The 12,414-nt window shown below is 39.8% G+C and overlaps 1 protein-coding gene across 1 annotated transcript in view; it reads right to left on the bottom strand.

Moving 5' to 3' along the window:
- The window catches only part of LOC124613155 (tyrosine-protein kinase hopscotch), a 189,515-nt gene that overhangs the window by 129,750 nt on the left and 47,351 nt on the right, over positions 1-12,414 (bottom strand). The window contains exon 7 of the mRNA XM_047141782.1: positions 5,035-5,247. Coding sequence (XP_046997738.1) covers positions 5,035-5,247 — 213 coding nt within the window. The remainder of the gene's footprint in view (positions 1-5,034; positions 5,248-12,414) is intronic.

Here is a 12,414-nt window from a genome sequence, read left to right as displayed (position 1 = left end):
CTTGTCATACACAATAGAAACCCTGACGGCATTTAACCAATCAATTATGCATCAAAGACACGAAATCAGAGTCCAGTAAACTACTTCCTAATTAGTTATCATTTACATGATTAATTAAGTTCTACATTTATTAATTACAGATCACATGCCATTAGTAGCACTTACTGCTCACATAAGTGATTCTGTATATCCAAAATGAATTTAAATGATCCCTCACTATGCAATTTTTTTCCTCAATGGCACAAACTGCTGATAGTACAAGTGTCCTAATGAAAAGCACGTACGTGAACCAGTATCACACAGCAGTTCCCCGGCCACTACTATGACGACAGGTTCAAATCCCTTTGCACAAGGAACACTGGCGTGGCTGGTGACACAGAAAAAACAGTATCGCCTGGCGACAGGTATGCTGGATATGGTTATCCAACAACAGTGAAAAATTATCATGTTTTGACAGATTTGCTCTACAGTCAGGTTTTACTCCATGGCCAGCACTGAAACAAAAATTAGAACACCTCTACATAGACTATGCCAAACCATTTGGTGGTCTGAGTTTCTGCTGATGCATTATACAATGTCGTAAATGCCATCCATATAATAGCAAATGCTACTGCTGAAGCAATCCTGAAAGCACCACATAAAATTTTTACCACAGAATGGGTACTACAGGCAACTGTCCCAGATAATAGACCACAATACATTTTGGGTGTTCACAAAGTTTTAGGTTCAGCTAAATCTGATGTAAAATAGCATCTGCTATATAACTGTTATGATTATGAACAAATGGGTATACACCTGCAACCACTGCAGATACTAATACTACTACTAATAATAATGCACATAACTCATCTGATGAAAGAAAGAAATGATTTTGTGGAATTTTGTTGTGTTGTACATAATTCAGTACAGTTTATGGCACAAACAAAATAATGTGTAATCTTTTGGTACTCTCTGTGTCACATTTTTGTTTAAGTGGACATTTAATGCTTTTTTACTTTTTTGGACAAATGTACATGATCCTCAACACCTGAATCAGTCCACGAATTATGCTTATTGACAAATCAGACACTCGTATGTTGCATCAATTCAACCACTTATGCCTACTGTACACTTCTTTGTTAAATTTTCATTTGAAGCACGTTTACTTGATTTTGTCACTCTTTTGATCAATGGTTCTAGTCTGGGAGACCTTAGTTCCTTTGCGGCTAAATTTTCCTGGTAATTTACCTTTCTATTAGCACTTAAAATAGATTCAACAAAGTTCATGTTGACAGTGCACATGAAAGCTGATGCCCACACAGTTAACAACCAAATTGAAACATGAACTGCCATTTGTGGAGATGATTAAATCCAACTAGTAATGTCTACCAAAACTGTCCCCTGTCTCTAGGTAAAAAAAAAAAAAACACCTACTAAACTGGTGCACTCTCCTGTTAGGAATACAAATGGATTCTCTATGATAAAATGCAAAGCCTAATATACACTCCTGGAAATGGAAAACAGAACACATTGACACATTGACACCGGTGTGTCAGACCCACCATACTTGCTCCGGACACTGCGAGAGGGCTGTACAAGCAATGATCACACGCACGGCACAGCGGACACACCAGGAACCGCGGTGTTGGCCGTCGAATGGCGCTAGCTGCGCAGCATTTGTGCACCGCCGCCGTCAGTGTCATCCAGTTTGCCGTGGCATACGGAGCTCCATCGCAGTCTTTAACACTGGTAGCATGCCGCGACAGCGTGGACGTGAACCGTATGTGCAGTTGACGGACTTTGAGCGAGGGCGTATAGTGGGCATGCGGGAGGCCGGGTGGACGTACCGCCGAATTGCTCAACACGTGGGGCGTGAGGTCTCCACAGTACATCGATGTTGTCGCCAGTGGACGGCGGAAGGTGCACGTGCCCGTCGACCTGGGACCGGACCGCAGCGACGCACGGATGCACGCCAAGACCGTAGGATCCTACGCAGTGCCGTAGGGGACCGCACCGCCACTTCCCAGCAAATTAGGGACACTGTTGCTCCTGGGGTATCGGCGAGGACCATTCGCAACCGTCTCCATGAAGCTGGGCTACGGTCCCGCACACCGTTAGGCCGTCTTCCGCTCACGCCCCAACATCGTGCAGCCCGCCTCCAGTGGTGTCGCGACAGGCGTGAATGGAGGGACGAATGGAGACGTGTCGTCTTCAGCGATGAGAGTCGGTTCTGCCTTGGTGCCAAAGATGGTCGTATGCGTGTTTGGCGCCGTGCAGGTGAGCGCCACAATCAGGACTGCATACGACCGAGGCACACAGGGCCAACACCCGGCATCATGGTGTGGGGAGCGATCTCCTACACTGGCCGTACACCACTGGTGATCGTCGAGGGGACACTGAATAGTGCACAGTACATCCAAACTGTCATCGAACCCATCATTCTACCATTCCTAGACCGGCAAGGGAACTTGCTGTTCCAACAGGACAATGCACGTCCGCATGTATCCCGTGCCACCCAACGTGCTCTAGAAGGTGTAAGTCAACTACCCTGGCCAGCAATATCTCCGGATCTGTCCCCCATTGAGCATGTTTGGGACTGGATGAAGCGTCGTCTCACGCGGTCTGCACGTCCAGCACGAACGCTGGTCCAACTGAGGCGCCAGGTGGAAATGGCATGGCAAGCCGTTCCACAGGACTACATCCAGCATCTCTACGATCGTCTCCATGGGAGAATAGCAGCCTGCATTGCTGCGAAAGGTGGATATACACTGTACTAGTGCCGACATTGTGCATGCTCTGTTGCCTGTGTCTATGTGCCTGTGGTTCTGTCAGTGTGATCATGTGATGTATCTGACCCCAGGAATGTGTCAATAAAGTTTCCCCTTCCTGGGACAATGAATTCACGATGTTCTTATTTCAATTTCCAGGAGTGTACATTATTCATTCACAAATGCACAAAATAAGTTTTTCTATCTGACATCTCATCTAATTATACTATATACTGAGTGAATTGCTATTCTGAGCAGTGTGCTACTGTCTAGCAGGATTTATGCCAAGTTAATGGGGATAAAAGTCTGCTCCAGTGTGCTACCACCTAGTGGCACTGTCGCAAACTTGTAATTAAGTGGTAGGAGCTAGCTGAGTATGCCTTGAACTGTGCACGTTGTTCATCAAATCCATATATATTAGACCCATAAGGCAATTATGTCATGTCAGTTGAGCATAAACAAAAGGTCCTTAAATCATGCACAACTGAAGATGATCTTGCAGCCCTGATGCCAAGTTTCGTAGAGACTAGAAAGTAGGAACATAGCACAGCCTTATATTTCAGATTATTGTATCTATCTTAGGTTTAATAGCTTTCAGAGAAAAATAGTCAATAACTTCACAAGGTGTCAAAAGTCATGGTGTTCACATATTCTTGTGCTCTTACACAGGGGCAGCCACTGCCCAAATTTATCCCTCATCAATTTGCAAACTTCTGTAAGGAATATGAAATCTCACATATTATCACATCCGCCACGCTCCATCCTCAAACAAAAGGGAGGCAAAGCATTTAGTTCTAGCACACAAAACCAAATGTTTAAAATTAGTACAGAATTTACAATAGATACAGCTCTCACTCTATTGTTGAGCACTAATAGGAGTGTGTCAATCATCAATAAAAGTCTGGAAGAATCCTGTACAGGTGGCAAATGCAAAAACTTCTGTTCTTACTCCTATGAATGGCAACACTCTGCCCACAATACATTCTACTGTTCTATTTTGGTGTAAAAGTCTGAACTAAGAGTTTCAACTGGTGCCTAGGTTAGCAGTCGAACAAGTTTGAAGCCGCACGTGGTGGCCTAATGCATGTGGGGGCCTCAGGTAGGACACTTGTTGGCACCGCTGGAATCAATTGCAACTTAAGTGGTCACATCAAACGCCACTCCAGTCAGCACTGAATACACCACCACCTACTACAAAACAACTGACTTGAGAGGGTACAGCAGAAAGGGTGTTATCCTACAATGTCATACCAAACATTCTCGGTGACACAATGGCTCCAGAATACAACCTTCCTCCAGCATTCCAGAAGCACAAGTGTGTATGTTTTAGGCCTTTATTGCCCATTTCAAGTATGAGAGGTTCTAAGTTTCTTGAGATCAATAGTGACCCAGGAGGACCTACGGAATTCTCACAGTTTTGTAGGGAAATGCAGTGCCGTGCACATAATTGGTAATTAATGGGACTATGGGTGGTGCATCACATGGACCACACTCCTCAGACCTACTTCCTATAAAGGATACAGTATAGACTGACCACAGCCTTACCATGGTATCACCAATGCTAAGTTCACTGCTCTAACAGTTGGAACCTGAAACAATAGAACTTGCTCTTCAAGGGCTTGACACACATGGACACTCTTTGACATAATACTAACTTTGATGATATGTTTATGTGATATCACTGGAATATCTCATAGGACTGCTAAAGTGGCCATGCTTCTACACAACCAATGTAGCACTATACGCTGATCAATTCATCAATTCATTTATGTTGTATATTTTTGTGTCAATCTGCTTCAATCTGTTTCTGTAGACACAAAATGCTTAAGTTGTTCTTGTGTGTTCTATTCACTGCTTCTGAGTAGAAAAAAGACTTTTTTTATCAACTTCAGCAATAAAAGAGAAAAATAGCCTTTGGAATTATCACTTGCTTGACATTGTTTATGCACACATGTAAAAGAGAGCGAGGGAGGGATGGGGGAGCGTGAGAGGTGGAGGGGGGGTTAACACCCTGGTACTGATGCCATAACAATATAGAAAATTTGCTGCATCCTGTTGAACCTTAAAACATATTTCTTAACTGAGTAATTCATTATGAATACGTTTGAAAACTGTGCTACAACACAAAATAACGTGAATAAAATTTTTGAAATATGATGTGTGTCAAATGATTACAGATCAAAACACAGAAAACGATTATAGTCTTTAACACGAAATAAGGAAAAATGGAAGATAAAGGCTTAACGGATATTACTGAGCACTTATCTTAAGTGTGTGTATCACTCACCAGATACCACAAGGCAGTGGCAAGATAGGAACCAGCTTCCACTAAGTCAACTTGTTTCATATCTGCCTTATGTTCTCTCAAGTAGGCATCCAATGGTCCAGCAGGCAGGTACTCCATTACCATGGCAAGTGGGCTGCTCATTGTAACACCATACAGTCTGACAATTGCATTTGAATGGAGGAATGCCCACTGCCCAGCGAGTTCCATGAATGACTGAAGAAAAAGACAACACAAACTGTTACATTATGCCACAACACATTTTGTATATGTCAAAGTACATCTATACAGAAATGTAACTGCTTCCTCTCTTGTGCCAACCTCTTCAGCTTAGAGTGCCACTTGTACCTTAAGTCTTCAATTATTTGCTGGATGTATTCCAATCTCTGTCTTCGTCTACAATTTTACCCTCTACAGCTCCCTCTATTGCTATGGATGCTATTCAATAATATTTCAACACATGTCCTATCATCCTGCCGCTACTTCTTGTAAGTGTTTTCCATATGTTCATTAACTCACGGATTCTGTGTAGTACATCCTCATTCCCCATCTTATCGGTCCACCTAATTTTCAACATACTTCTATAGCACCACATCCCAAACATTTCAGTCCTCTTCTTTTTCAATTTTCCTGTAGTCCACTACCCTACTGCACTCAAAAAGTACATTCATAGGAATTTGCTGCTCAAATTAAGGTTGATATTTGACGCTACTAGACTTCTCTTGGCCAGGGGCAGTCTTTATGCCTGTGATAATCTGCTGTTGATGTCCTCCTTGCTTTGGCTGTGATGTGTTGTTTTGTTTCCAAAGTAGCAGAATTCTTTAACTTCACCTACTTCATGGTCCTTAATTTTGAAATTATGTTTATCACTCAACTCATTTCTGTTAATTGTCATTTTTTTGTCTTTCTTCAGTTTACTCTCAATCCATATTATGTACTTACTAGACTGTTCATTCCATTCAACACCTTTTGTAACTCTTCTTCACTTTCATCAGTGAATCACCTTATAAATAAATATAAAACTTTTTTATTTTAAATTCAGTGCAATAGTATTTGTAAAATGACTCTTAGTGTTCATTAAAAAATGACGATCATTCCACTTGGGACCTGTGGAATGGTACATTAGCTTATTTGTTTTAGTTTAAATATTTGTCATGTATTGTTGTTTTTCTGACATGTTCCACATCCTGGAGGACCTCCTCACTACGGATCAATTGGAATGAAAGTAAATCTAATCTAATCTAATCTAATTGGTATTGTTTCACTCTGAATTTTTATCCCACTCATTAACCCTCCTTTTATTTTCATCACTGCTTCTTTGATGTATAGATTGAGCATTAGGGACAAAAGACTACATTCCTATCTTACGCCCTTTTTAAAGTGAGTACACACTCTTGACCATCCACTCTCATTGTTCCCTCTTGGTTCTTGTACATACTGTATATTGCTTATCTCTCCCTATAGCTTACTCTTACTTTTCTCATGACTCTGAACATGTTTCACCTTTTTACACTGTCAAACACTTTTCCCGGTTGACAAATGCTGTGAAAATTTCTTGTTTCTTAAGTATTGCTTAAAATATCATTCATGCTTAAAATATGAATCACATCATAACTGCCTCTGGTGCCTTAACTTTCTGCAGTCCAAACTGCCTATCACCTAAGACATCCTCATTTTTCTTTTTCATTCTTTCATATTTTTCTGAATGGCTCACAGTATGACTCCACACTCATGGTTTCTGCACACTAACCTGAATAATTGCTTGGCTGCCACTTTTTCCAACGATTTCAGAAGTTGGAAAGGAATGTTATCCATCTCTTCTGACTTATCTGATCACATATAATTTAGAACTGTGGAAATTATGTAAAAAACTAAATCATGTGCATTTGCTAGACATAAGAAAACTGAAATGTGAAGAACATACCAGGCAGGCACGGACTTCACTTAAACAGAAATGGAAAGCTCAAGTTAGTGAACCAGATAATGGAACTTTGTAAGGAGCTGCCTAAAACCATGGACCCAATCATCTTAGATTATAATCAACAAGATTTTTTAGGCTCGATTTCAAGCAACACAATTTTACTGAACTAAACTCCTTGGGTTGTAAAGAACCCTGTTCACATACCAAAGAAACCGACTTAGCAGTGAGTAAATTGTCACTACAGTGCAGTGTTAAAGACTTGTGTAATAATTTGACTGATTCAGAATACCATGTCACAAAGTGTTGTAAAATATCAGTGCCCTTTAGGATAATGCATCTAAATGTGCAGTATCTTAGGAATAAACTCAATTTGCTGCAAGTATTTGTGGATGAGAATTCACCACACCCGTTAGTAATTACAGAACATGGACTAAAAGACAATGAAATTGAGTATTACAAATTAGATGGTTATGTGTTAGCACATAGTTACTGCAGGCAAAAACGCAAAGGGGGTAGGATGGCAATATTTGTAAATGAACATCTTCCATTTAAGAAAATTGCATTTGTTGAACAATACGGCAAAGAAGGAACATTTGAAATGGCTGGTGTTGTGGTCCACATAAACACTCATTGAAGCAGGTTAGCTCAACAAAGTTATTGGTATGTACCACACACTGACCGTAGCATAGCTGGAGACTTAAATATTGATGCAAACTCCTTTAGTATAACTTATTTGAAAATAACAGATATATTATTTAATCTCACAAATATACTGAACTCTGACACTAGAGTAACAGAGCCAAGCTCCGGTAAGATAGATTACGTAATAGTGAACAAAAATGTAAAAGACAGTGTTAAATTTTAAAGTGTTGATTTTCATTACTCAGATCACTATTGTCAGGTGTTAGAATATTTAAGGTTTCCTCTACCAACAGCAATGAAGATAACTGAGAAGAAGTGGATCCTGAATAGCACCAACATCAGCGCCTTCAAAACTAAGTTAGCAGAGGAGAAATGGGACACTATTTACCAAACTAAACAGTCTGAAAAGAAATGGGAAAAATTTTATAGGACAGTGCTGAAGCATTTCGACTGCTGCTGCCCTCTCAAAGAAATGACCAGGGTATGAACCAACTCTCATCTTGAAAGTAATACTAGGCTGAAACTTATGCCTAGGCTGATTAGGCTAAGGCAGAATATATATGAACAAAGCTACATATATACAAGGAAAAGTACAATCAAACCAAAAAAACTTTTACGACAGACCTTTTACACTTGAGTAAACAGGCAATAGAGCGTTCAGACAACATAGGTAAGGCATCCAGGAGACTAATCAATAAACATCGTAAAGCCACCAGCAAGGGGCAGAGTGAACCAGTTGGCATTAGACACGACAGCCATCTACTGAAAGATCCAAATGAAGTATGTAATTTATTCAATAAGCATTTTATCCCTCCTTCTGACCATCCAGCCCCTATTATAGATCTACAGGCTGGCTCACCAAATGATGTCATGAATGGTATAGAGCTTGAATTTATGGAGGCAAGTCAACAGGAAATATTTAACACAATACAAAACCTAAAGAACAAGCATTCATCTGGATGGGATGGTATCTCAAGTGTGGTGTTAAAGAAAAGTGCCAATGAAATAACTAGGCCCCTTACCAATCATATCAACTGTAGTATTAATGAAAACATATACTCAAATGCCTTAGAAATAAATGTAATTCAGCCAATCCATAAGAAGGGAAGTAAAGAAGTAGTTTCGAATTATAGACCAATATCACTCATCCCTAGCTTCAGTAAAATATTTGAAACAGTTGTCTCATCAAAATTCACAATTTTTTCAAGACACAAAATGCTTACCGAATTGCAGCATGGGTTTAGGAAACACCTAAGCACAGCCACTGTTGTTACCAGTTTCTTCCATGATGTATATAACAATATAGAATGGAGTATGCACACAGTTGGAGTATTCCTTGACCTGAGAAAAGCTTTTGACTCCGTAAACCATGAGCTTCTCTTAAAAAATCTGTTGGTATACAATATCAGTGATGCATCAATGAAACTTCTACCCACCTATCTGGTGAATCGGAAACAGTATACCAAACTTACACATCAAATTGACAATAAGATCTTAACTTTTAAATTCAAAAGTGAAACAGTGACACAGAGAGTCCCTCAATGCTCAATTCTTGGATATTTCTTCTTTTTAGAATATATTAATGACATTGTACACCCCATTAAATTGCACATTGTAAATTATGATGTTAACACCTCAGTTTTATTTCATGGTAAAGATTGTGAGGAACAGAAATTTTCAGTAATGGGATACTAGAATTAAGTTCATATTTTCATGCACAAGGATTAAAGATCAACATAAATAAATCCCAGATGCTAATATTTACAACTGGCAGCTCACATCATTCACGCGTAAATGAGGTATGAAGCATAGTGGCAGAGGAAGCAAACGAGTGCAAATTTCAAGGGTTCATCTGGACTCAAATCTCCGGTGGATTAGCCACATTAAAGCTGTATATAAAAAAGTCAGCACTGAGCTGTATCTTCTTAGCCAGCTGTCCAAATGGTGCTCACCCATATGCTTAAAGCTGTGTATTATGGGACACTCTATCCCCAACTTAGCTACTGTATAGAAATATGGGGTTGTGCTGCAGACATCACCTTAACAGAGTACCATTGCTACAAAAAAAGAGGGTTAAGGATTAGACATGGAATAGGCTATAAAGACTCTTGCCATGATCAGACAACACAAGTACTTCACCATATACTCTTGGTATCTTTATAAATTAATTAATTTTTTGTCTCACAGAAAACTGAAGTAAGTTCATTGTTGGAACACAACCTATGACCAGCTTAGAGACAGAAGTGATGACACTTTCTGCAGGACCTGACCATCATTTTGCAGGACACAATGCTCTAGCACCTACAGTGCTATACCACCCCTGATTTAAGCCCTCATAAGTTCAACTTGATTTCTAAACTGAAGGAAACACTTCATGACCTTCGCTTCAGATCTGCTACAAATTCGTCATGCAATAGACCGCACCGCTTGAAGTGTCAACACAACTGGCACTGCTAAGAGTATCCTACAACTTCCACATCGCTGGCAATGGGTTATACACAATGCTGGTGACTACTCTGAAGGTTTGTAGAACTTCCAAACATGCATCTATTTTGTATGAGCTGTACATAAAAAGCTGCCACTATTAAAGTTCCAACTCTCATATGTTTGCAACTGTACGTGACATCTGCAAAAGCCATCATATTGATGACTCCACACAAAAAAATCTAAATAAATATATAAATATCTTTCAAAGCTCAGCTTAACTCTGACTCTAATACTGGATACCACATGTCGTCAACAGTTATTCCCATTTCTTCTTCTAGCTCATTATTAGACTCCTTCTCCTCACAGAGCCCTTCATAGTTCTCTTTCTACCTACCCACTCTCTCTCCTAGGTTAATAGCAAATTTCCCATTGTACTCTTTTGCTGACAGTCTTGCTTTAATATCACTGAACTCTGTTTTGAATTTCTATATGCTGAGTCAAGCCCTTCCAATGATCTTCCCTTTTTCAATTTCTTCACATTTTATCCTGTAGCCATTTTGCCTTGGCTTCCCTGCATTTGCTATTTATTTCATTTCTAAGTGACTTACATTGCCATATTCCTGAATTTCCCAGACCACTTCTACACTTTTCTCTTTCATCAATCAGTTGAGGAATTTCTTCTATCACCCAATGTTTCTTCACATTTACCTTGTACCTGCATGTGCGTGTGTGTGTGTGTGTGTGTGTGTGTGTGTGTGTGTGTGTGTGTCCAGTTACAGTGATTGCCCCTTTCAGAAGTGTCTATTGCTCTTCAACTGAACTGCTTACTGTGGTACTTAGCATTGTAGTATCTACAGCCTCAGAGAACTTCAATGCATTCTTTGCATATCAATTCTTCCAAGTGATTCTCTTAAACTTCAGTCTATCCTCATTACTAAACTAAGACTCAATTCTGTATCTACTCCTGTGTATGCCTTACCATCTAATATCTTATTTCAGAATCCCTGTCTTAATCGTGATTTAATCTGGCTAAAATCTTCCCAGGCCTCCAGGTCATTTCCAAGCATACCTCCCGCTCTTGTAATTTTTGAATGGCCTACTAGCCATTAATAAACTGAAATTTATTGCAGAACTCGGTCTTTCTCTTCTCTTGTTCCTACTACCGAGTCCTTATTCTCCTGGGACTTGAATATGGGACCTTTGCCCTTCATGCAGATATCCAAACAAAACTCACGACCTGTGCTCACAGATTTACACCCAGCAGAACCTCATCTATCTTGCTAACTTTGTAGTACTCCTACTCACCTTTTGGGGGGCTAGCACTCCTTTTTTCCAGGAGTGCTAGTTATGCCAGGTATACCAGAAGGATTGCTGTTAAGTTTGGAAGGTAGGAGATGAGGTATTGGTGAAAGCAAAGCTTTGAGGGTGGGCTGTGAGTCATGCTTGGACAGCTCATTCAGTAGAGCACTTGTCCATGAAAGGCTAAGATCCCAGGTCCGAGTCCTGGTCTAGCATACAGATTTTATCTTCCAGAAAGTTTCAAATCAGTGTACACACTGCAGCACAGTGAAAATTCGTACCAAACTCTTGTTGGTTTCTTGATTCTAATGAGAACAACTGTATTGCTGAACTGTCCACAGTAACTCAATCTCTGCCCTACCTTCCTATTTATAATGTCTACTACTCCCGTTATATTATTTCCTGTTTCTGCTGATATTACCCTATATTCATCTGACCACAAATCATTACCTTCTTTCCATTCACTTCACTGATGCCCCCTACATTGAGACAGAGTTTGCATTCTCCATTTCAGATTTTCTAGCTTTCGTTTTACATTCAAACTTATCACTTTCTTGGTTATTCCATTATTTTCTCTGAATGAAGGAAGAAGGAAATTAGGGTCAACATCAAGGTCATTAGAGACAGAGCACAAGCTCAGAATGATGGTTGACAATGATGATAAGGATGGGAAAGGAAATTATCCATGCCCTTTAAAAAGAACCATCCCAGCATTTGCCTGGAATGATTTAGGGAAATCACTAGATCCAGAATCTTTTGCCTATGAAGAGATCATTTCCTGATGACTTTCATTTAGAATTGAAGCAGTAGTTTGATTGAACATGTGACCCACGAGATGCTTTGTACTTCCAGTGTCCTTATGACCTGTTATCAAGACATTTCTTGTCACAGCATTTATCAATTATATATAAAATAATAATATAAAAAAGTAAGGAACCATGTTGCCCCTTTCCCCTCTGATATCAGCTTATTGATTGTATCATTTACTAAATAAGTCCACTATAAAGGGGAATATAGTTGAATATTAAAGCATGAATTGTACTTTATTTCAAAGCTCAAATATTCCCTCTAATTAAGCTATGAATTGTCCTATC

This window comes from Schistocerca americana, chromosome 4 (assembly GCF_021461395.2).
Source record: "Schistocerca americana isolate TAMUIC-IGC-003095 chromosome 4, iqSchAmer2.1, whole genome shotgun sequence".
NCBI classification, from domain to species: domain Eukaryota; kingdom Metazoa; phylum Arthropoda; class Insecta; order Orthoptera; family Acrididae; genus Schistocerca; species Schistocerca americana.
Note: the sequence above shows the minus strand (reverse complement) of the source record. Positions and strands in the feature narration are given on the sequence as shown.